Source organism: Lagenorhynchus albirostris, chromosome 7, assembly GCF_949774975.1.
Source record: "Lagenorhynchus albirostris chromosome 7, mLagAlb1.1, whole genome shotgun sequence".
Classification (NCBI taxonomy): domain Eukaryota; kingdom Metazoa; phylum Chordata; class Mammalia; order Artiodactyla; family Delphinidae; genus Lagenorhynchus; species Lagenorhynchus albirostris.
The window spans coordinates 19,341,334-19,367,643 of NC_083101.1; the positions used below are offsets into that span (position 1 = coordinate 19,341,334).

Below are 26,310 nucleotides of genomic sequence, written 5' to 3' on the forward strand. Positions count from 1 at the left end.
GCCTTCAGGAAGACCTGCACTTCAAGCAAAGCCTTTTTATTTTTCAACACCCACAGCTTCCATTCAACAATCAGAAGTTTTCCACTTTCATCAAAGAGACTGCAGAGAAAGGTCGAGGGAGCAGTCTGTTCTCAGCAGCTCTGGGAAGGTTACAGAGCCCCCTGCTACCCACTCACTGCTTATGCCCACCAGAGGACACAGTCTTCTCCCCGAATCAGCCGGGCGCATACCCCACAGAACACTGGCTTGCTTCATTCCCACCTCAGCCACAGATCAAATGAAGGTGTGCACCTACTTCTTCCAAAACCAAGTCCGATGTGGGATCAAGGGGACCTCAGCTTCCCTGACTATAAAATGGGTACATTTTACACCACTCTATTTAGCCCCCCCCAGAGTTACCTCTTGATGGCTCTTTCATCTCCAGAATCTATGATCTTATGGATTCACTCGGAAGGAATATCCAGACCAATTCCTAGAGTGACCCAACTTAGGTTACGGTCAGCAGTGGGATCTCTGCAAAGGTGGCAGTGGTAATAATCCAAGCTTGGCTTTGGACACGGGACCTTTCCTTGGGGGGATCTGTGATTTCTGCTTGCTCTCAGAGATATATGGCAGCCAAACAGTGAGCAGAAAGGGGAGGGGTGCTACAAAGACCTGGGTACTTCCAAATGAAGTTTTCGAAGAGCTACATCCGGAGGCGCCAATTATGCAGTGATTCATTTTTTAAATGGTATTTTGAAGTGGAGATCATTAGTAACCACAGATGTGACGCAGCTCTGCCCCCCAGAGAATCTATCTTCTCTATCTGTCTAAATTCCAGACTATCTGGAACGTTGAACCAGAATGGTCCAATACCATCGGCCAAGTCTATTCCCGTTCATGAAGTACTCTTACATCACCATCTCATTTATCTTCACGGTGGCTGTCAATGCAGATGGGGAAAAGAGAGGGGCATAAGGATTTGTACAAGGTCCCAAGACCATTATGGGGTTGGGCTGAGACAAGACCTCAGGTTTTCAGCCTTCAAGTGCAATGAGAGTTGAATGATTTAGCATGGGTTCAGGGGCCAGACAGGTATAGCTATGCACCCAAGTTATCTTGCAACTTTGACTGAGGCAGTGTTCATCCTCTCTGATCCTCAATTTTCCCATCTGTAAAAAAGAAATATTAGCTGCCTCAGAGGGCAGAGGTGAGGATGAAGTGAGGGATTGTGTAAATCTCCTAGCACTGTGCCTGAGACAGAAGAGGTTCAACTGTAGTGGTCACATACACACACAGCACACACAACACACACGTATGCACACATCATGCACCACACAATATGCACCACACGTCATAAAGGCACACCACACATGCACAGCATACACGTATCACACACCCACCACCCACAGGCAACACGCGCACACACCATACAGAACACACACACCCCCTGCATTCCGCACCATACCACTTCCCGACACCCACCCTCACCGCCAATTCCTTCCCCTTTTTCTGAGTTTTATGGCAGGCCCAAGTTTATATGCAAATTTAACAGATCCCAATACACTCTGCAGGAATTTTTGTTCAGAAGATCAGTGTCTCCAGATTCCTGCTCTCAAACAGTATCTTTGGACCTGTCACCAAATTTCATACTGCCATGAGCTTGTCTCCCTTTGACTCAATCTCCACATTTGTGGGCTCTTCCTTCCCAGATATCTGGTAGCATTTCCAGTTTTTAGCAGGAGCCAATATTATCAACCTTTTGAGTCATTCTACCACAGTCCAAGGGATCCAGCCTCCCCAAGGCCCAGCAAAGAGACATTTTTCTGATGAGGACTTCTGAGCCACAGGCCTTGCTAAAGAGAACGCGCAGCTTCTCAGGCCGGAAGGCGTTTTGTGGCTGAGTGTGATTGAAACAGAAGTTGCTTTGTGCGCGCGCACGCACACACACACACACACACGCACACACACACACACGTACACATCAGAGTAGGGAAACCGTCATTTTCCTACTCACCCTCTGATATCAGCCACCTTCTCTGTAGCTACAGTTTCTCTTCACTCACATTAATCCCTGGCGATGAAAAATGAACCTCTCCCCCACCCGCGCTGCTGCCTTTCGCCTCCCGCCCCCAGAGAAGCATTTCTTCATGAGGCAGACGGTGAAGGTTTTTTTCCAAGTCACATGATCCGGGATGCAGGGGGAGAATCCTTCTTGGAACAGAGACGGGCCCAGAACCAAATCAGATGAGGAGAGATAAGGTGTGATGTGGGGAAGACTATATAAGAATGGACGCAGGGCTGCAGCGAGCACTCAACCCACTGGCCCCTTCTCAAGACACAGCCATGCATGTGCCCGCAGGCTCCGTCACCAGCCACTTGGGAACCACTAGCCGCAGTTATTTCTATTTCACCACGGCCTCACTGGCTCTGTGTCTCGTCTTTGCTGTGGCAACCATTATGGTGCTGGTAGTTCAGAAGACGGTAAGTGGACTTCTCTTCTTTGCCTTTCCTTTCTGATTTATGTTCAGTTTTCTCCAGAGAGAGACTTGGAAATAAACTTAAAAAAGAACCTGTATCACGCAGAGAAACGGAGCAAAGAAATGGGAACTTAACTCTCTCAAATAGTTTGGCTTTTGGAGAGAAAATTTTGTTGAGCCATCATCTCCAAACTTTCCAGGCTCCCAGGAGCCAAAAGAAGGGAGAGGAGCTCTTAGCCTTGAGAAATTAATAGTTAAATGTTGCTGAGCCAGCGCAACATTCCTATCAAGGAAGGAAGTGATAAGGAAACTTGGTAACACATTTGTACAACTTGGTGTCATGTCTTCAATGCCTTCAGACCAGATTCCAAGGTTCTCTATTCTCTGTCTAAATGTTCCTGAGACTTCGGAGGCCTCATCCAATGCTAAGAGCTTTTTTTAACCTGGAGCTAAGTTTCAGAGGCCAAAGTCTATAAGGGAAAGAGGCAAGAGAGAAGACCAGGGCTTCTTAGAGCTTGGGCATTTCAGCGTTAAAGCTCACAAGACAGACTGAAAGCTTCCTCCTGAGCCACTGCTTTGAAGAGCTTAGCTCTTCCACAAAAACATAAAGCACAGAGGCAGAACCTAGAGATGTTTTTCACATCTGTTCCCTTGAGACTGCTCAGAATTCTAAAACTACAAGCAATTACGGGTACACACTGTGAGGCCAAAGGGTCTCAGGAAATTCACCTTTTTTTGAAGTAAATGGTGAGATTTATTGTGAAACCAGAAGAGATGAAGGAGGAAGCTTCTTTATATTTTAGGAAATTGGTGTTTACAGAGAATCCACCAGCATGTATTTTATAGAAAATACTGTACTGATAGGATATATTGCTCATGAATTTTTTTAATGAAATAATTTTGATAGTTTATGAACTGTACCCCCCACCAACCTGCCAGAGTAAGTACATTTCTATTATTCCTTCAAAGCTCCCATTTTGTATGGTATTATAATCCTGCAGAATTTGTTCTGGTTTCCTTCAGTTGTCTTAGGCTGAACGCTCTTTAACTTATTGATTGCTAAAAAGAACAGGGCTTTAACAGGCTTTGGCATCTGTTTCTCAAGTGTCATCAAGCTTGGAAATTTAAATGAAACTTTGAGGCTCATATCTCCACAAAAGTGAAAGAAAACAGAATTGCTAGCATTTGAGATTTAGATTGTAGAATTTATGAAGGTCATCATTTAATGGGCTCATCTACATCTACTAGGAATAATACTCTTGAAAACATTCTAGGACACTTTTTTTTTTTTCTGTAGAGGCTCTATAATTTCTATAATTCTAATCTGAAGTAAACCAGAGGTGTAACATTTTATAGCAACAGCCAAAGCAAAGAAATTAAAGTGGTCTTTGAAAAGTTCTGTAGTTAAAGGTTGCAGCTAGAACTGCTATGAGACAGAGAGAGAGAAAAGGAAGGAAGGAAGGAAGGAAGGAAGGAAGGAAGGAAGGAAGGAAGGAAGGAAGGAAGGAAGGAAGGAAGGAAGAAAGGAAGGAAGGAAGGAAGGAAGGAAGGAAGGAAAAGAGAAAGAGATGATGGGGGTATAAGGTGTGGTGGTAACATATAAAGCTAGAGAGAGCTCCAGAATGGTCCTTATTCAAATCCCACCTTTGTATGAACTGATTCTTTCCATGAAGGAACGAGAGTGGATCTTTCTCCCTCATTTTTGTAAATGTGGAAAATGAGGAACAGAAAGGGGACAGGGCTTGACCTAAGTCGTCCTGAGAAAGTGGTAAAGACTGCTTGATTATTTAATCAGGACACCATTCCCTTTGATGATACAGCCAGCCACAGAAGCACTAAGAAACTCTGTTCCTGCTCTTCTCTTGGGAGCGCTGTCTTCTTGGCATCCATCTCCTTGACTTAGCCTCACGTTGGGATATGAAAAGATTCACTTCAAAGTCTGATTGTTGGCTTTGGTGTACTGTGATTTCTTAGCCCAAGAAATGTCAGTTACTTGCGTAAAAGAACTGCGACATTAAAAGTGAAGTGTTTTATACATACCATTTCCGATAATTTGTTCAGATATTAACTGTTAGAAGAGCTAAGAAGAGAGAGTTATCCCCTTGAGCCTGAGTTATCAGGAAAGGCTTCCTACAGGAGGAGGGAATGCAGGCTGGCTTTAGGACAGGTACAAATGACAGTGAAGAGACAAATGAAGAGACTCTAACAGGACTTCTGATAAAGAAGTCAATGGGAGATAACCAAGGACCTTAAACTCATATCCCAATTATTAACAATGGAATGGATTGGTGGCCACATAGCACTCTGCTGTGAGGGTGGATCGGGGCAGGGGTGAGAACCATGAGAATGGTTCTGTTGGCCTAAGAGGTCACAGCTCTAAATGAAAAGGCACATGCACAGACAAAATTTAAAACACGCTTAACTCATAATATATAATAAGCGATGGAAGGTAGGCACATAGGGCTACCATGAGACCACAAGTTAAGGAGACAGAACATTTTCCCAGGCAGAGCTAAGAAAAACTTCACTGGAGATTGACATTTCAGTTTGCCTTGAGAAATGTGCACAGTTTCAAATGGGTGAAGGGAGATTAGAGGAGAGAGCTTTCCTGGCCAGTGGAACAATGTGAGAAAAGTGATGGAGAAGAAAAGTGAAAGGCATGTAGGAAAATCAACAAAGATCGCCTTGAGATTTGGCTTGAAGACCAAATAACTCCAAGGACAAATTGTTTGGCAGAGGCAAAGAAAGAATTAGGTTTCAACCTCAAATACTTGTTGAGCATCTGCTGTGTACAGGACATTGTTCTAAGTAATGGGTACAGAGCCTTGATCAAAGCCAACAAAATCCCTGCTTTCCTGTTACTTATGGAACTTATTGCCTACTGATGTCTTAAGTCTCTGTGGTGGCTGTATTTTATTTACCTTTAAACTATTATATTTATTTAAAATATTCTATTCTTGTGGTTTAAGAAAAGTAAATAGTAAACAAGGGAAAAGAAAGAAAAATAGAAATCTCTCACACTCTCCCCACCCAACCAGCAATCCCTCTTCCCTGAGATTATGACCATTAACAGATTCTTCCATGTCCTTCCAAAAATCTCTGCTTCTACAAATATATAGTATACACAGGTCATTATAGTAAACTCATAAATTTGCACCTTGCTTTATTGACTTGACAGTATATCTTGGAGATCCTTCCATGCCAGTACATGGAAGTCCATCTCATTCTTTTGAAGAGTCACATAGCATTTTATTGTACTTCATATTTCACCGCGCCTAGTGAAGGACACTCAGGTTTTCCTCTAGAAGTTTTGCCCACTGTGCACATCTGCAAGTATATCTGTGGGACAAATTCCTAGTGGTGGTAATATAATGTGTTTTTCATTTCTATAAATTATGTAAATCAGCTTCCAAAGAGATTGTACCAATATACTACTCTTGAGGAAGTAAAAGTCCTACCAACAAAGAGACAGATCTTCATGAGAAAGACAGAAAATGGATTTCTTACTGAGTAAGCACAACAGAGTACCTGCATATGTGTCAGGATGAAATTTCACACAATTCATACAGCAAAGAATGAAAAACAACAAAAAAAGAAAAATAATAAAATTTCTCATATCTCCTCCAGAGACAAAGGGTTATATATAGATTTATATAGGCTACAAGGTTGACACCAAAAGTGTTTACAGTTCAAGTGGCTCTGAGGTCTTCAATCTTAGAGACATCTCTGTTACAAACCAGGAGCCTGGACTTATCCAACCCCTAGAGAGATCCATTTACAGTCCACACGGTTAGCAAGGGCTCATTATGTCCTCTAGAAAGAAGAGAAAGCAGCTGCCTTCTTTCCCTTTATCAGCAAAGAAAATTCCTTTTTAAAAAAATTTATCCTTACAATACCACTCTACTTCCCCACCAAGAGTGGAGTATAGGGGTAGTGACTGGTGGTCATGGTGGTAAGGTTTTCTGGTTTGCTTTTCAGCCCAATAAAATATAGGGGAGAATTGAAATGCCCTGTGATTCTTCTCTCTACCCATGTTACTCTCTCCAATGCATTCAATTTATCAATCCAAAAAAGGCCACTGAAAATCTTCTCCAGGGAAAGCCCTATGCTGGGCTGTGAGGGAAGGACCCAAGTGGGTAAGGCAGGACCCTTTTCTCCGAGAATCTCTAAGTTGGAGAAATGAGGCCCAAACACTCAAGAGACTGAATTTGGGGCAGAATGGCACTGAATGCCATACCAGAGGAGAGGAAGACAATTTCTGCTTGGGATGAGGGAAGGCTTTGCAGAAGAGCTTAGAAGGGAAGCTGAGCCTCCTCCAAGAATTAAAAGGATCATGTCTTATGCCCAAAGTTTTATTTTGAAAAACTTTAAACCTACAGAAAAATAGAATGGTAAACACCCATATAACCTTTCACCTAAATTCACTGTGTTAATATTTTGCCATATTTCTGCTCTTTCTATATATGTGAAAGTAAGTTTCAGATAGTGTGACCTTTCACCTGCATGTATTTCAGCACCCATTTCCTACTTACTGCAGTGCCATTATCATAGCCAAGAGAGTTAATGTTAATTTGGCAATATCACCTTATTATAATATGTAGTCCATATTTTAATTTCCTCCACTTGGTCAAAAATGTCTTCTACAGCTGTTGTGCCTTGTTTTGTTTGTTGACCCAGAATCCACTCTCAGGTTATCTGTTCCAATCTAGAATGTTACTATTTAAAAGGTGGTCCTGGGAGCTTGTTAGAAATGCCAAGCCCCATTCTAGACCTGCTTTTTAATAAGGTCCCTGGTGATCTATACACACGTTAAGTTTGAGAAGCACAGATCTAACAATCTCCTCTGCTCTTTGTTGCTTTTCACGGCATTGACTTTTTCAAAGGGTCAGTTCTGTTGTAGAATAGCTTACGTTTTGGAACTGTCTTAGTGTTTACTCATGATTATATTCAGATGAAACATTTTTGGCAAGAACAGTACACAGGCGATGTTATATACTTCTTACTGCAGCAGAGCTAGAGGCATATATGTCAGGTTGCCCCATCATTGGCAATAATGTTTAGTCCCTTGATTCAGGCGGAGACCACTGGCTATCTCTTTAGTAGAACACTTTGTTCTTTCTTATTAATAAGTCATCTATGGGGTAATACTTTGAAGACATACCAATATCCTTCACTCCACATTTTTGGCATTCTTTGATGATGACCCTCATCTGAGTCAGCTAATGTACTGAGGGTTGAAGAATGATAATTGCCTCATTCTATCATTGTTTGTGCGTTTATTAGCTGACATTCTTCTATGGAGAAGAGCTCTCCATTGGAAGGATGGTGGCAGGTGGAGATGGTGCCGGGCATTCCAGGTGAGGCAAGAGTGAGGAGACGCACAGCCTGGGAGAAGGCGAGCCCAAGTGTGAGGACAGGAGTTGCAGGGCCAGAACAGAGGTCAGTCCAGACTGCACGGGGGAGCAGCAGGACTTAGAGCTAGGTGGCAAGAAGCATTGATAGAGGAAGATGAGAGGATAGGAAGCCACCCTATCAACAGACTAGGAAGATTTCCTAAACCCATGCATGAGCTCAGCTCCGCACTCAGCCTCCAGAAGCCATTCCCCATTCCTCGGGGAAGGAAGGCCTCAGTATCCTGATTGCCTGTTGAGTAACGTCTTTAAGCCCTTGTTTTTCAAAGTGTGGACCCTGGCCCAGCAGCACAAGAATCATCTGGAAGCTCATTAGAAATGCAAAACCTAAGGGCCCATCTCACACCTACAGAATCAGAATTAGCATTTTAACTAGATTCCCCAGGGGGAGAAGCACTGCTTTAAGCCACTGTATTCCAATGACCACTTTCACTAACATTACCAAAACAAAGGCTGTCAAGGAAAATTTTCTATGACCTCCAACCACTTTCTCATGGAGTCTCAGGAGAATTTCCTGCGCCAGCTTCATCCTGCCCTACCCTAGAGAGGCAACGTGGCTTGGCATTGAAGAGCATTGCCTTCCAAGTCAACACGCCAGAGTTTGAACACTTTCCTTGCTATTCACCATCTATGGGACCTTCTATAATCATTAAGTCACTTCTCTAAGTCTTAGTCAATCACTAACTCTTGGGGTAAAGATCAAATAAGATAATGCATGTAAAGCATATAGCCCCCAAGGATTAAGCACCCTCATTGAGTGCTTAATCACGTTCACTGGAAAATAAGAGAGGCATTCCTGGCAAAGGTCTCCATGGCCCACCTTACAAGATGGGAGGCCACCTGGCATATTCCAAATATTAGTTCCTTTTGGCCACTTTCCATCAGAGAGGGTATCTTTTTTCAAAGTAAATTTGAGAGCTGACTCCCCTGCTTTTCAGCCCAGATAAAATATAGGGGTGAATTGAAATGCCCTGTGATACTTTGCTCTGCAAAAAAGAAATAAGACTTTCAAGGTATTGAGGCAAATTAAGCACCTCATTAGGAGTAACCAAAATAACTACAGTTTTCAAGTACTTGCTAACACTCTATGTATAATATCTTATTATGTCCACAACAACCCAGCGGAGGGAAGCATTATTAGCCCTGTAATCACAGTGATGAAAGGAAATGGGAAAACAGACTCCTAGGCAGGGAAGATGATTGGAACAGGCCATTCCACCTGGAAACAAACAAGTTAAATGTGACAGCTCCTCCCTCCACACACAGAAACATTGTTGAGGATACCCATTAGACACACAGATTCTGGGGAAAAAAAGAGAGAGAGAGAAGTACACTTAATGAAATGTACCTGGTTGGTAACCTCGGAGATGAAGTTTCCTGAGCTACTCAATGGAGCTGAGAATGCCAACTTGGGAGGGTCCATTTGCTTGTGTCTATGTCTAGCCTATGTACTGTTTACCACAAAGCCAAGTTGCTAAGCAAGGTAGTTCACATTTCCCCAGCCAAGACCCGGATCCCCAGGCTAGGTATGAGAAAGAATTCTAAGACTGGGAGGTACCTCACTAAAGAGGAATAGATAGATGAACAGCACTGAGCATAGCACAGAAAGGGTCCTCAGCAAAATTTAAGTCGTCATCTCTTCATACTCTACTTCTGCACCTCCAAAAACAAGGACTACTAAGGGCCGGGGGGCCGGGGAAGAATGAGCTTTTCTATCCTTGGCTTCTGAAGACAGCATCTCTCCTGGGGCATAGAGCCAGGGAAAGAGCACTGGAGAATTTCAGTCTGGGATCTGGGATTCCACTGACTCATGAGTGTCTCAGTCTCCTTGCCTGTGAAACTTAGCTTGATGGACTAAAGGATGTCTTGGTTCCCCACTGGCCCCGATTCTCTGATCTCATCTACCATGGGTAGCCAAGGGAAGCTATGGAGACCTGTCCTCATCCCAGGAGCTCTTCAAGATAGGAATAGTCACACTTCTGTCTTGGATGTCATGGGTCCTGGGTGAAGGTTCAAGCAAAAGGATTCTTTCCTGTACTATGAAGCTTTGTTTCTGACATCCTCCTGTCTGAAGCTAGAAAACCAGAAAGCCCTCAAATGGCAGAGACTCCCCCTGTACCCCCAACCCCCCATGTAAATTAGATCTCCTTCCAGATATTATCTCTTACAACCTTTCTACTCAAATTGTGTCCTGTGGGCCAGGAGCACCGATGTCACCTGGGAGCTTGTCAGAAATAGACTCTCAGGCTCCACCCACACGTGCTGAATCAGCACTTGCATTTTAATGAGCTCCCCAAGTGATTCATACACATGCTAAAGTTCAAGACGTTCTATTTTGAAAAACTCTGCCTCTCTCCTGGCAGCTCTTGCCGCAACTTGCAATTCTAATTAGATATTTACTTGTATATCTTAAATGACTGCTTTAATGATCGAGCCATAAAATCCACAGGATGTCTTCCAATGACTAACTTAGAGCCTGGCACATACCAGGTGCCCAATTCAACATGTGCTGAATGTATGATTCTCTGGTATTTCCCAACTGCCAGTGGCCGCTGCGATGGCTCCGCGGGGACTGCCGCTCTGGCAGTCTCTCACTGTCCCTGGACATGTTCCTGGGCAGCCAATGAATTCAACGGTCTTAGCACCACATTTAAACGTAGATGTTCTTCTTCACGTATTTGCACATCACTCTAATCGACGGACATGCTTGGCAGTAAACTAGGTGTTTATTATAAATTATGAAATGCTGTTTGTTGTCTCACAGAGGCAACCGGGAGGGGAATTTTGTGACATCAGGTTCTCCTTTGAACTACATGTGCAACTGAGAGACCACAAATGTACAGCATTGTTAATTAGGTTAAGAGCTTTCAACTAAAGCAACAAAATCATAGGCTGTTAGAGCAGGGAGGAAGGGACCTTGAAGCCAAGTTCACTTCTTTTCCCTGATAAGCTGAAGCTCCCAAATCTATACTGACTTCCATCTCCAGATCAGTGCTCTGCCGGGGCGCTGCCTCAGGAGCCTCCCTCGGACCCACTGCCACACATCTGGGCTGGAGAAGAGAGTCACTGATCAGGAGAGCTGGCAATGGAAGGCAAAGGACAGAGCCCCTAGAGCGACGGCAGAATAAAGAGAGGGCTCCAGATGGTCCTAGGTGTCCCTACAGGACACTAAGAAAATAAGGTGTGCGAAGCTGCACACTTCTTGCTCCGTCAGAAGCTGGGAAGTTGTTTTCATCCTTGTAAATGCTCACATTCCTCTAGGTCCTTATTAATATTTCAGTCCAATGCACTATAGGAGATCCTGACCAGGAGAGGTCAAAAGATAAATAAGACACTTCATTCCTTATTGGCAGGACAACAGAGGGGTGTCTCTAATGGCTGAGGTGGGGAGAAATTGGGGGGAGACCGGGGAGGAAGCTAGTCTCTGAAGAACTAGGGGTGAAGAACTATGCCCACCTGCTTCTGTTGCTCAGAGCACCTGAGTAAGACCTCCTTTCATCCCCTCCACTCCCCAGCCTGGAGGCCCTCCTTCAGAAGACAATCCGCTATCAGAGTATCTGCTGTCAACCTCTTACTTAACTATGTAAATATTTATGCATATATTTACGCTTATTATAGAATAACATAAAACATGTGACTATTAAAATAAATAATATACATTTATGCTTTTTATGTTATATATTTATAAGTATTTAGATGTTATAGTCAAATATAAACTTGTAATAAATCCATGAGAGCAGGGACCCAATTTAATTATTTTTGGTATCTTCGCAATGCTTGGCACGTAAACGTTCTATTAATTCAGTATTTCCAACCACAGGAAAAATAGAAATGTACCTTCCTAGGTATGTTTACAACATATTTTCACTGTTTGCTGAATCAAACATAGAAAAAAAAAACCCACATATATTTATATAATACACTTGTTTGCTCTTACGTTAATCAAAGTAGGAAAAAATAACACATGTGGTAGTGAAAACAAAAAGCTCTGGACTGAAAGTTGAGTTGCAGATTCTAGTCCCTGAACTGCCATAAACTTTACCTCTCGGGCCCCCCGTTCCTCACATGTGAAATGAGGACAGCAATCCTCCAGTTGTGTTTCTGATAAGCAGGTTGTAAAGCAAATGGATGAGAAAGCCCACTGTAAACTAAGTCATTGAATGAATTTTTTTTAAATCTAAGAGTCAGATGGAACATGAATTCTAAATTGCATAATACTTTGAGGACAACCAAAATGGAAAAGAAAAAGAATAGCTGTTTCAATCTGATGACATTCTCATGCTGCTTTTTTTTTTTTTCCTCTTTCTTCTCTTCCAGGACTCCATTCCCAACCCGCCGGGCAAATTCCACCTTAAAGGAGGTAAGACTTTGGAATTAGGAATAAATGTGCAGGGATGCATCCATACCACATCACAGATGATTAACAACCAGAAACATCACGATAGTGTCCAACAGGAGAGTGGGCGGAGGTGGGCCGTCAGGGCAGAGCTGATGCTTCTCCATTCATCCGAGCAGCCTCTGAGCTGCACTCACCTCCCCACAAGTTCTCCCACCAGCCCTCAACTCTCCCACTAGTGAAAACTGTACCTCTGGCATAGGCTGTCACACGGACACAGAGAGGAACACAAGGCAGCGTTGTGTTAAGAGCTTAAAATCTGGAGTCAGGCAATGTGGGTATGAATCTAGGCTCTACACCCCACCTGAGAAACTCAGGTCCTCATCTGTGAAATAGGACTAATCATACCCACCTCATGAAGGTATTGGAGAAGCTGTCAGATCTCTTCCAGATATTGCTTGCCACGGTGACCAACACATAGTAATCATTAAATAACTGGTAACAGACAAAATGCATAATGAAGCTGAGGGCTTGTGAAACAGACCTCCCCACCCCTCATATTTCCTATCACTGAAGTCACTAATTAATGCATTGTCTCTACTAGCCCCAGACTGGTGATATGCAGAGTTAGGTTAACATGGAAAATGAAAAACTTTGGGATCATCTGATGAATGTTTTCATTGCACAGAAGAGGAAAAGTAAGACCAAGTGAAGGGTCTTGTTCAGAGTCATATGAAGTCAAACCTAGAACCCAGATGTCCTCATCTCTAATCCAGTGTTCTTTCAACCCAAAATCTTTAGCCCCATCTCAGTCCTGTAACCCTCAGAACCTAGCTAGCAACTGGATCACCAGACAGCTCAGAGAAAAAAAAGTAAAAGAGAAAGAGTGGGTCATGATAGGCACCTGGATAGAGACACCAGGTCATGCTTGGGGCCAGAGGACGTAAGTGTCTGGACACAGCTTCTCACAGCAGCATCCACCACACTTGGAGTTTCCTTCAGGACACCCGTAGTCATGCTTCTCCTGCTATTTGTCATCCAGAGACTTAGAAAGTAAGGGCAAAATCCCCTAAAAGGAGCAGCATTCTGGATCTTTCAAGGCAGACTAGTAAATACAGCTTTGTCAACAATAGCTTAACTTTGGCTGGAATTACTTAGCATGTGACCTCAGTTCCCACAATGCCTCTGTAGACAGTCACATTGAGGTAAAAAGGAGATGGCGTAATGCAGAGGTAAGCAAATTTTTTCTGTAAAGGGCCAGAGAGTAAACATTCTAGGCTTTGCAGGCCATAAGAGTCCCTGTGGCGAGTCCGCTCCACTGCCGTGGTGCAGAAGCAGCAAATGAGCAGGCATGGCTGCGGGCCCACAAGACTTCATGCGCAGAATGAGGCGGTGGTCCGGATCTCACCCACAGACCAGGGTGTGCTGCCCCCCATCATGGAAACAGTACCGGCTTTGGATTCAGAACACGGAAGCTTGCAAGAAACCAAACACACTGAGTAAATGTCATTTTCCCTTCCCCAGTCCCACTGTTCCACATCCATCCAGATTTTCCAAGTTTTGACGAGAACTTCATTTTTCAAGACGGGGTGATGATCTTTAGGGAGAACATGACCCCAACGACAAGGACAATTTTGATCAGGCAACACGACCTCAGCCATTCTGGGTCTCAGTTTCTGCACTTCCATCGTAGGTCACCAACTACAGAGGTTCTAACCTGATCCCCCTTTTCCCATGGCCAACTATGCTTTCCTCTGAGAGCACCTCCTTTTCCACAGTTTTTTTTTATTTTTGGCTGTGTTGGGTCTTCGTTGCTGCACGTGGGCTTCCTCTAGTTGCGGCGAGCAGGGTCTACTCTTCGTTGTGGTGCGCAGGCTTCTCATTGCGGTGGCTTCTCTTGTTGAGGAGGATGGGCTCTAGGCATGCAGGCTTCAGTAGTTGTGGCACATGGGCTCAGTAGTTGTGGCTCACGGGCTCTAGAGCACAGGCTCAGTAGTTGTGGCGCATGGGCTTAGTTGCTCCGCGGCATGTGGGATCTTCCCGGACCAGGGCTTGAACCCGTGTCCCCTGCACTGGCAGGCGGATTCTTAATCACTGAGCCACCAGGGAAGTCCTCTACAGTTTTCTGGTATTAAAATGTCCTTTCTTTTACAACATGAAGCTGATATAGATGGGAATTAAGTTGGTTTGCTTTTAGTCAGAGTTATTTTGTTTGTTTGTTTGAATGGTCACAAGGCAAAATAATAAGCTGCCCATTGTATACTGGTAACTGACTTTACATTTTGGAGTAATTATTTTGGTCCATAAAATTCAAAGTTTTGGAAGCTGTGGACTAGATCAGTTACCAGATCGCTTCTTAAATGGGCCATCACTGTAGATATCAGAACACAAACTAATCCAAAACTGACTGCAGTTTACAATTCAATGTTTCTGCAACCAGGTAGAAAATGCTAATAATTCTCACCAGGGCCATGAAGCTTTCGTTAAAGACCTTCCCACACCTCCCCTGGATTTATATTAGCCTCCAACCTGTAAGCAAACAACACGGGGATTAATAGTCCCATTTTGCAGATAATGAGCTGAGGCCCAGGGAATCAAGGTGACTTGCCCAAGGTCATCTAGGGAGTGGATGGCAGAGCACGGATCAGAATCCAGGGCTCCTCTCTAGCCCCCACATGATGTGCTTGAGCCATAAAATGTCAGTGACCTACTGTGCGTGGTCCCTAGCTTTCTCCTGCTTTTAATGCAAGTTTCCACTTCTCTTAACTTGGCAAACTACAGACACAGTAGCAGGGTGAGGTGGAAAGAACACTACCTTGGAGCAAGGCCTGGGCTCCAGAACTGACCTTCACACCAGCAGGCTGTGCTTCTCTGGGCAAGTCTTTCCTCCTCTTTGGGTCTCGTCTATAACATAACAACAATGTACTGAATGAACTGGAAGGGCCCTTCCAACTTTGATGCTTTATGATACTCCAATCTTTCATTCATTATGGAAATATAGAAAAGTCTAAAAAGATTATTCCTAATAGCCTTGAGGAAGTCTGCATACACAGCCTTCTCCCCCAACAAACCCCTCTTAAACAGGCAGAAACAGCAAACTCCCTTTTGAAAAGCCATTGCAAGACATTCCAGGCAGAGAGGCATCGTCCCCCAGAAACTCCAGGGAGGAAGCCCCAGGGGTCAGCATGTGGTTTGTCACGGGGCTGGAGAAGAGCAGAAGCCAGACGCTTCCCAGGGAGACCTCTGCCACCAACTGATGGAAACTGCCCACCATCAGCAGGAAGCCAGCAGCAGCCCAGAGGCTGGAAAACAGGGCCATGTCCGTACACTAAAGTAATGTAACACAGGATGACACTTAGCTGCAGGGAAACCACCGAAAGCCAAGCCTTTTTTTGTAATGAAAAGATGTCTGAGTCTCAACACAAGCTTCCCGCTCCCAACCAGGAGACTTGTCACTGGCAGACTGCTACCTCACACACACTCCATCGTGCCTAGGACTCAGTGGCCCATGCGGGGGCCCAGCCGGGACTAAGGGTAGGAAGGGCAATGGGAGGAGAACATTTTCCCACACGCTTCTCCTCTTCTCTGGCAAATGCAGCCATGAAGGACTCCTGCACAGAGCTACTACGAGGGTGAAATGGGACAGAAGATACGACCCTTGTCTGCCACATGGTCGAGCATGAGTCCTCTGGACACAGAGTCCAGGCGGGCTGGGCGAGGGAGGCTTGTACTGCTTCTCGTCACTTCCTGTTCCAGTCTCCTGCCTCCACAGCGTTTTGACTCTCACCTATGCTCGTGTATGTGCCTTACTTCCCCAAACCCTGGAACACAGCCCCCTATGCCTGAGGTCCCCAGAGTTCCAGAAGCACCCGCAGCTGTGTGTAGCAAAGCTGACAGTAGCATTTAGGGTACGTGGAGAAGGCGGCAGGGCAGTGCCTTCCATCATGGAGGATGAGGCAGACTTGAGTTGCAGACCCCTCTGTGCTCGTGAGGCTTCTGCGCCCCAGCCACCAGGGCCTTCTGGAGGGACTGCACTGCTCCCTGGGGTTCAGCCCTGTGGCCATGCTCTCCTTCTTCCCATTTTCACCACGCCTTCACTTCCCCTCACAAACTCTGCAGAAACTCAAATTCTACTGCTTTTACTGCAAAATAATTTTGGTCACCTTGGTCTCAGCCCCAGGCCTTCCTAACTTCCCAACAACAAAATATCAATTCTTAGCTGTACTGGAGGAATTCTGTAGACAACCTGTAAGTCAGTTTTTCTCTTATTCCCTTACTAGGTATGTGTGAGGATCTGGTGAAGTGAAAATAATAAACACTGATGGGTCACTCACTCCGTGCCACGCACTGAGCTGAGTGCTTCGTGATTCACGCGTACAGTCTCACAACAAGTCCGGGGGATAATCAGTAGCCCCTTATTATTTATAAGTAGGGAAACTAGAGCACAGAGAGGTTTACCGACTTGACTTGCCTAAGACTGCATAGCTAGCACGGAGTGGGGAGACCTCAGAAGGCAGGCTGACCACCTTGGAGCCCTTTTGCCGAACCAGGATTGTATGGTCAGATGCTGAGTACAACACAACTGTACTTCCTTCCGGTGCCCCTACCAGTCCTCCAAGGCTCGGAATCCTTCCAAGGCTCTCTGCCACTTCCTGAGCACCTGCTCCTGCAGCTGTCTTTCTTCTTGGCACTGAAGTATGCTCTCTGCTGTCGAGCTTTGAGACAGACAGGGCCACTAGCACAACCACACACGTGGGTTTGCACAAGAGGTGAGGTGGTAGGGGGCATGAAGGGCCCACGGCAGGGGATCTAGAGGCCAAATTCAAGCCCCAGGAGTCATGAGACCTGGGATGATTCCTTCCTCCCCACAGCCTGCCAGTTAGAAGAGTTTGTCTTTCCTGTGAATGTCACATGGCCCCTAATATCCCAAGGTTCCCTGGAGGCCCTGAGGAAGTGGGAACAGTGGACAGACCACATGAAGTGGTCCTGCACCCCTTCTTGCATTCCCCACCCTCAGCCTGAATTCAGTCTCCAGCTGGGGATGAGGTACAAAAGGCAGAGAACTGGGTTGAACTTCGGAATACCTAGACTCCAGTCCTATGACTTGAACTCCCAGGGACTGGAGTTTCCTGTTTTTGAAAATATCAGGCATGAGGTGGGCAAGCCAGCTGTCCTGACCTAGCATGGATTTTGCTCTGAATATAACATTCCAGGAATCAAATATCTTAGGATTCTTTGACCATGTCACCATTCTAACAATTTGTAATTTGTGCATGGCTTGGCAAGCTACCTTTCTCCCCGTTTCCCCGCTAAAAAGAAAATGTGGGCATTAAAAGAGATCAAGTAAGTTAGCTCTCTAGTTGTAACTAGTGAACCCACCCCCAGGGAAATGATACAAGCTGCCCATCGAAGGCAGTGAAACTAAACCAAGGAGCTAGCTACTCACCAATGCCCCGCTAGCCCTGGTGTCACACACCTGGGATCTGGATGGCTGCAGCCGCACCAGGATGCTGCACTGGCAGCAGAAGAGGCAGGTAGAGAAGCAGCAGCCTCCTCCCCTAGAAAGACTGAAAAACAGCAGAGACCTCACTTCCATCAGGTGGACTGATCTGGATCTAGATTGCCCAGTCTACAAGTTGTTGTAGTTTATTTTTCCACAGTAAGTGGGGATACCCCTGCTCATGGGGTAACTGCTTTTCAGATAGTCACAGGCCTCAAAGAGCTTATTGGCTTCTCCATTCACTTTAAACCCATTCACTTAAAGCCCACTCTTAACCTGTCTTTTGGGGTTTTTTTTGGCCTCACTGTGAGGCACGCAGCATCTTAGTTCCCTGACCAGGGATCGAACCGGGGCCCACAGCAGTGAAAGCACAGAATCCTAACCACTGGACCGCCAGGGAATTCCCTTGGAGTCTTTTCAATCCTGACCTGTTGCAGTATGTAAGGTAAAACTATCTGACTTGATAGTTTTATCAAGCAAAATCCTAAGTAACCTTCAAGGGATTCAAATGAATTTCAGCTTGATCCCAATTTGTACTTACTGGTGGCTTTCTATGTGCTTAACGCTGAGCATGCCGTAATGGCTATTCCCCAAATGCTGTTTGTAAATCCAGGGTCACCTAGTTGTCCTTTGTTTAACAAATAGCGCATCCTGGAGTTTCTCTGTTACTAGCTGGCCTGGTGGCATTGAGAAAACGGCTGAAATGACCCTTAGGTTAAGGATTCATTTTGATTCTGAATTCGACTGATAGCGGACTCTCCCCTAGATGTCACTGTTGGGACTCCCCTAGATATTCCGCCAAAGGGAGGAACTAAGAAGCCAGGACATGGTAGACGCAGAGTCATGAGGATGATTCCTCTCTTTCTTGGAAGCATTAAAATATTTTCAGCAGATGGGAGGAGGATTATTCACACTTCCCTGGGAGCATCAGATGGCTTCAAACACTTATGTACATAACTGAGAAACTTCAATCCATCAGATAATGCCATGAGCTCTGGTTTAATGAGCATTTCATCAGCCAGATCACTTCATCAGCTAAGCAGCACTGCTGAACTGTGCCACTGTAACAACTAGGGAAAGAGGAGTGGGGGAGGAAGGGGCTACCATGTGCTGTGCCGGCCACTTGATATCCATAATCTCATTGCATCTTTGCAACATCCATATACATTTGGGTTGTTACCATCCCCACTTCACAGATGCAGTCATTGAGGGTCAGTAAGGGAAAGTGACAGGTCTGAAGTTAAAAGCCTTGACCAGAACCCAGGTGCTCTCTTTGAGATGCACTGTGTTTGTTTTGCCCTGGTATCAACCTGGAAGGTGCCTGGCACTCAGACCACATACTTTCTGGCTGGAATGATAAGTGTGGTTTGTTTTGCCCCCTTGGGCATTGCTGTATCTTAATGGAGCTCTGATTGCCCCTGACTTACAACTTGGCAGTGTTCAGCACACCCGCCTGAAGTCACCTGCTGCCATTCTCCCAGGAAGAGGGAGCCCAGAAGGCTCATTTGTGCTTGTTTTCCCAGCACCACCAGCTGTCTCATCAGTTTTCAGTCCAGCGTGTATGGTGGCCACAAACCCACTTCTTCCTACATTTAACCCTTCCTGCTACATGGAAAGACTGAAAAATGGGACTGAGCCCTGGACTAGGAGTCAGGAACTCTGTGCTCTGAACCCAGCTCTGCCACTAGCCTACGGTGGGGTCTTGAGCCAGACCTTCAGTCTCTCTGGGTTCAGTCTCCCCACTCATAAATCTAGGGTCTTGGTTAACTTGGCATCTAATGGTCCTCTTGGGTCTAATGTTTTGAGATCTCAAGGTGTGTTCCCATCTTCAGGTTGCCATTATTCTGACCTCTAGAACATGACCCTTTCAATCACCTTAGGCAACATCTCTCTCCCTATCTCTGTCTTACGTGCGCCTGTCCAGGATGGTTTCATTGGCACATATTTCTCCCCAGGCTTCCAAAAAAAGCCCAAGAAAGTTCCATGATCCCCCTAGAGGAGGGCAAAGCTTGGGAGAACGCTTACAAATCTTGCCCATCTGAAGGCCTTGGTCCTCAGAATTATTCACAGAGTACTTGGGTTGTCCAAAAGATGGAATGCCCCACAGAAGCACGGAGTCCTGGGTTTTGGCCCTGCCTCTGTCACTGACTCATGGGGTGACCTAGGACAAGTCTGCTGGGTGGGGGGTAACATTGAGGAACACACGTGTTACATAGTTACCAAGCCTGGACCAGATGAGTTCTCAGGGAACTTCCATTTCTATGAGCCATGGAAACCGCTAACAGAACAAGGCTCTTCATAACTTCGATTGTCCCCAGACCTAAAATGCTCTGTTCTACTGATACAGCTACCTGGAAATCTTACTGTGTGAAGACCGATTCCTAGCTGGGGTAGAGCAACATGCCTCAAAAGACAGACAGTTGGAGCTGGGACTGACTTTTGGTCCCCACAGCAAGCCTGGTGGTGTAAAGCTGGGTCTACACAGCCTGCTACAATCAGCTAGAAGGGCCCTTCTAGATCATCAGATTCATACTGCTCTTCATCTAGCTAGGGACATGACAGCCCAGAGAGGGACAATTCCTAGATTCTAACTCCCAGGCCATCTACTCTGCCATGATTTGCAGATTGTTCTCATTTCCCCACCCTAGTGTTTAGTTCTTCAAACTAAACCCCTCGAGACAGCAAATCTGGTTGGGAAGTGAATGAAACGGGTGTGTTTTGCTCCCAATGTTCCCCAAATTCAAAATTCCAGGAATACTATAGGATTCCTGTCTCATAACCAAAAAAGAAAGTCAGAGCATGGATTCACAGGGTGATGAGAAGCCTCAAGCCACATGACTAATGACCCCTGAGACATTCATCTAGGTCTTGACAAGAGCCTCCCGACCCTCACATCAGTCCAACACAACTTTGAACAGCACTAACTGGTCAAATATTTGAGCTGCCAGCACTGTGACTTACAGTGTGAGTTGTGTGTCCTTAATGAATGTCTTCCCACTGCCTCATCTGAGAAATGGGAACAGGAGTGGTGTTAACCATTAGCTGAGTGCATCACCTCCTTAAACGTTCACGGAGCCTTCGTGTTTGGGCCCCAGAGAGCCGGCCCCCCTCAGCTCTGGCCCTCCTAACAGCCTGGGCAGCTGCGAAAGGCCACCAGTGTGCCCTCCCCTGGGCTCCTCTCCAAGTTCAGCGGCCCCATTCCACCAAGAGCTCCTCCGGTGTCCTGGTTTCCCAGCCCCTTCATTGAGCCGGCTCTAGCGATGTCATTCTTCAAGGGAGTTGCCTCTGTTTTCCCTCTCTCTTGAAACATCTAAAAGATTCTTAAAGAAAAACTAAGATACGCCATGGCATTTGACTTCAGGAAATGCAAATGCTTCAAAATAAGGTGTTTTTTTTTTTCCATCCTTGGGTTTCTCAGAATTACAACTGAGGTCAACCCAGCAAACATGCAAAGACCAAAGGGGAAATAAAAAAACAAGAACATGCATGTGTGAGAGTCAACCCAACCCCAGGCTTGTACTTCTACAGACACCCATTTACAGAAGCTCACCTGACAGCTGCCACCACAAGTGACATGGTGTGAGGGGGTCTTCAGCCACGGGGTAGAGCCTGTTCCTGGTGCGATGTGCTGGCTTCCGCCAAGGGCTTGAATCTTAACCTCCCGTTTAATCTAACCTAACCTGCAGAACCAATGGTAGACTGAGGCCAGGTGCTATTCCAGCCCAGAAGGGAAAGCAGGCCAAGACTCTGCATTCATCCCACTCAAGCCTTGAGAGCTTAGCTCACACCCACAGAGGGGAGTAAGAGAGACACACTAGATGATCCAATTCAACATTTGCAGAGCAGCTTCTGAGCTGGCAGTGGGGATAGTTAAACAGCAGTCTCTGCCCTGAGGATTCACCATCTAACAGAGGAGGTAAATACCAAACAGACGGAGGGGTCAAAGAAGGGTTCCCAGAGGCTGTGCTTTACACAAGGAATAGCTTATCAGTGAAGAGGGACCTTCTCAGGCCTGGACAGAGAAGGCGATGGGGAGGATGGTGAGCCCAACATATGCTCTACTAGAAGATCCAGTGAACGAGCCTGCTAGGGTGTGGCCACTTCGACTGAATGGCTGCCTGGTCTCTGATGGATGGAATGAGCGATCATCTCTGGTGACACCGTCAAAAAGATGTCAGTGTCAGGTCTTAGATCTCCCAGTTTTACAGATTAGGGAAACCAAGACCCAAAGAGAAGAAAAGATTTGCCCAGAATAAGTTGAATTCATGAGTCTTTGAAGGAAATGTATAACTTGGTTCTTTGCATACGAAATAGTTACTATAATAAGAAGCTGACTTGCCATCACCAGTGAATATATTTAAAATATTTTTATATCTTAAATTCCACAATGGCATAAACATTGTCTCTTTTCCTTGCCAAGGACGCTCCAAATAGCAGGCTCCCTGCTTAGATCTCTTTGATCCTCTATCCTCTTAAAACTGAGCACCAAGATGTGTTTATCTCCTTTGTCTAGCAACATGGCCCTGAGGAAGAAACCTGATTCTCTGGAATCATATAGACATGGGGGTGGATCTAAGGGTTTCCACCAACTTGCATGACCTTGGAGCAGTGGCCAGCTCTCAACACTGTCCAGGATTAGCCTTTCAGGGTTATTCTGAGAATCAGATTAGCTGAAATATGTATATTTCAACTAGTGCACTCTTAAAGGAAGGGTGGCAATAATTACTCCCAGCCTTAGTGTTCTGACTACCACTGCCTGGCTGACTGACTGACGTAGGACAATGTACTTCATCTGTCTGGTCCACACGCTTTTTTCCACCTCTCAAAGGGACATAATAATACCTCTCTCATGGAGTTGTTGCAAAGATCAAGTGAGGTGGCGTATATAAAGCAACAAGAATGCAGCTGGTACATATAGGAACTCAGGCCCTGTCTGTTTCCTCCCCCCAACTTCCACAGTCTTTTGTAAAAGCCCAAGTGGGAGCAATCACGTTTTTAAAAACCTTCTAAGGTACTTGACAGCAAAATGAGAAATAAACAGGTTTCCTTTTGTCCCCCAAATGGAAACAGAATAGTCATCGTCTCCATCAAAGGGTCACGGAGAAAGATCTGGCGGCTCCAGTTCCCGGGGCAGAGAGAGGCATTTAACACGGGATCTCCTTATTTTTAGGGAATTGTTCAGAGGACATCTCATGTATCCTGGAAAGGGCTGCATTCAAGAAGTCATGGGCCTACCTCCAAGGTCAGTAACCGCATCCAGGAACCCAACCACATGAGGGCCACTTCCTGTGGCCTTTCTGAAATTTCTAAGCCAGAGGTCACAAGTAGAAGCCCACGGCCATATGTGACCTGCATGTGGATTTTGTTTAGCCTGCATGATATTTTTTATAATTTGAATTTAAATGCCTTAGGGGGCGAAGGGAGAGCATTACTCTCGAAAGCTACAAGGTTCCCACTTCCTCAGCCTCATTCACTGTCTGAAGTTTGCGTCCCTGGCCTGTGAGGGCATTTGTACCTCACCGCACCACCCCTCGTTACTCATCCATCTAGGGGCTGCAGGCCAAGTGTGCAGTACTTTTCCTCAGGCATGGGAAGCAGGCTCCTAATCTCTGCCTCTATCAAGTTATTCATAAGGGAGCCACAAAATTGCCCTGTGCCCAGATTGACAGCTTAATGGCCATGTTGGCACAGGGTCTATTTGCATATTGCAGCATGCTTCGGGAGAGAGGCCCCTTATAGATGAAATAATAAGAGGCACTTACACTGGAAGAGATGAGGTACAGAGGAGATGGCCGAGATTCTCTGAAATAGCCATTCTGCTCATTTAAAAAAATTCAATTTTGCAGTCAGCTCAGTTCTCATTCTTCAGCTGAATTGCAACGAGGTTTAAAGGGAAGCAATTAAAATGAACATGCCAGCTTCCCAATTCTGAAAGACACCCTGACAAATCAGTGCCGATTTTCACTTGTTAAGACTCAGAGACTTGGCTTCCGATGCCAACTTGTCAGCTTAGAGGGTCTGCTAATTCTTTGCTTTTCTATAAAACCCAGCTGGGAAGAGGCCCTCAATGTGCACTTGAGGGGTCTACAAAATTATGTCTGTCTGGCCTTTTAAAGAGAGGAAGACATTTAAAAATTCAGACAATGTTAAGGGACGTATCTTAATGTGAAAGTTAACAAATTGAGATTCTCCTGGACCTCTTGATGCCTAAACTGTTTACTAATTGAACAAAATTGAATGTTTTTTTCTCTGATACTTTGTGCAATGCCTACCAAATAGCAGTTCCCCATTGAGCAAAGATTCCTTGATCGGTTGATTAAATGTCCATGATAGTCCAGAACTTATGGGGACTACAGTCCAGGAGCTTATAGTCTGAAAAGGGAAAAATAATAATTATAATAATAACAGAATGATACAATGATTAAATGGGAAACAGTTCCATAGGAGGTAAAGGTCTAATACTGTGTGTGTTCTGACCCTCCAGCTTTATGCATTAGAGAAAAGGCAGGGGGTGGTTTTGTACCTGTACCTTGAATACTCAGTAATGCCTAGGAGTAACATGGAAGATATTCCAGGTGGTTGAACCAGCAGTCAATATTATAGAAAACACAGGACTTGAATGGGGAACCTTGAATAAAGACTTCAAATTTTCCAATCCGCATCTGAAATTTGCCTAATAATTCTGAGGTTCTTTTGTCCTTCTCTTTCCAGTGTCAAAGCATATAAACAAAACGAAGTTGTCTTGGAACAAAGATGGCATTACCCATGGAGTCAGATATCAGGATGGGAATCTGGTGATCCAGTTCCCAGGTTGGTACTTCATCATTTGCCAACTGCAATTTCTTGTGAAATGCCCAGAACATTCTGTCGACCTGAAGCTGGAGCTTCTCATCAACAGAGATGTCAAAAAACAGACACTGGTGACAGTGTGTGAGTCTGGAGTGCAAACCAAAAACATATACCAGAACCTCTCTCAGTTCTTGTTGGAGCACCTCCAGGTCAACGCCACCATATCAGTCAAGGTGGATAAATTCCAGTATGTGGATACAAACACCTTTCCTCTTGAGAATGTGTTGTCCATCTTCTTATACAGTAGTTCAGACTGAACCATCCCTCCTGGCCCTCAGGAAGAAAGCAACTCTCCACCACACAGCACTTCATCCTTCCAGATACTTGGGGAAAAAAGAACACTTTAGGCCAAGACTGAAACCACAAAGGGAATTAAATAGTACACTTCTCCTTCTGTTTCCTGGGAAGATACAACTCTGGGTTAAAAAGAGAGTTTTGAGTGAAGTATCTTCCAGATAGAAGGCAGGGACGCAATGTGGTGTGGTAGGCAAAGCCACACACGGGCATCAGAAGGGATGGGTTTAGGCCCAGCCCGATCACTAACTCACTGTATGACCTGAGCTAGCCCTTTCCGCTCCCTGGAACTCAGATTCCACGTCAGAAAAATCAAGGGGCTGAGTTTGAATCTCTCCAAAGCCTCTTCCATCCCAGAAGATCAGGCTCCCTCATCACAGACCTGTGAACTAAGATTCCAGGCAATGTTCTCGAAGCCCCCGACCAAAGGCAAGTTCCCCGCACTGGCAGAAAACCGATGGTACTAGCAGTATCTGGCTGCGTGTCACCCCAGCAGAGTCAGGATGTGGGGACAAGGTTCAGGGCACCTTGACAAATGGTGTGAACAGTAGGATCTAAAGTGTGTAAAACTGACCATCCGGAATCTAATGCCTTCTGGGTATTTGGAAAACCACCTGACCAGGCTTGACTCCATTGCAGTTAAGACTGACAAGAAGTCACCAACAGACAGCTTTTGTTTCCTGTCAGGAAAGTGCTGTGAATTCGGAAAGCGCTCAGTCAAGGTGATCAGTCATTTGCTCAGAGAAGAGCTGCTGCCATCGCCTACATAAACTCTTTCCCTGCTTCAGATACTCTCGGAGGGCTTTTAAGGCCCCACAGCATTGATGATAGACAGTGATGACTCTGAAAATGGTGAGAAGGACTTCTGAGCAGCGGCCACCTCCTCTCCTGACGTTAGGCACGACATTTCAACCCACAAGGCACGACATTTCAACCCACGTTTACATTTGTCTGTCTTCGAAGGAGCACCTTGTTTGTTTGAGGGAAGGACCACTGACTTGAAATATAAGCCCGTGAGGTTATGCTTCCGAAGGAAAAGGGACCCTTAACTGCTATGCAAAAGAATGGAGCAAAATTTACATTTTTCTCAATTAGCAGGAGAGAAAAACGAGTAGGAACTCAGGAAAGTTTGTCAGAGAAAGACTAGAAATGATTTAAAGAAAAAAAAAAAAAAACCAGCAGTGGTGGTACAGATGAGAGGGACTTGGGAGAACAAAAACGGCTAAGGGAAAGATTTAAGCAATTTGCTGAGCAGGGTGTTACGTCGACCCCTTCCTAGGTCTCCACTATGAAATATTCAGTAAAGTCTACATTTCTCGTTAACACTTACTGTGAGTAGATTCTTTGGGAGGAGTGGGCACTGGAAGAAGTGTTGAATTCATCAAGCCAAGTGGTATGTGGTAAAAGCAGACAGGTTTTGAGGACCCGAAGCCACAGAATAAGGGGGCACCTGGCATTTAT

General features: G+C 45.3%; 1 protein-coding gene across 1 annotated transcript; it reads left to right on the plus strand.

Annotated features, from left to right (window-relative positions):
- Window positions 1-2,268: 2,268 nt before the first annotated feature.
- On the plus strand, window positions 2,269-24,812 carry TNFSF8 (TNF superfamily member 8). Its single transcript, XM_060153317.1, has 4 exons — window positions 2,269-2,463; window positions 12,188-12,230; window positions 22,877-22,948; window positions 24,418-24,812. Exons 1-4 carry the CDS (start codon window positions 2,269-2,271, stop codon window positions 24,810-24,812), a joined length of 705 nt encoding a protein of 234 aa, XP_060009300.1.
- Window positions 24,813-26,310: the final 1,498 nt, after the last annotated feature.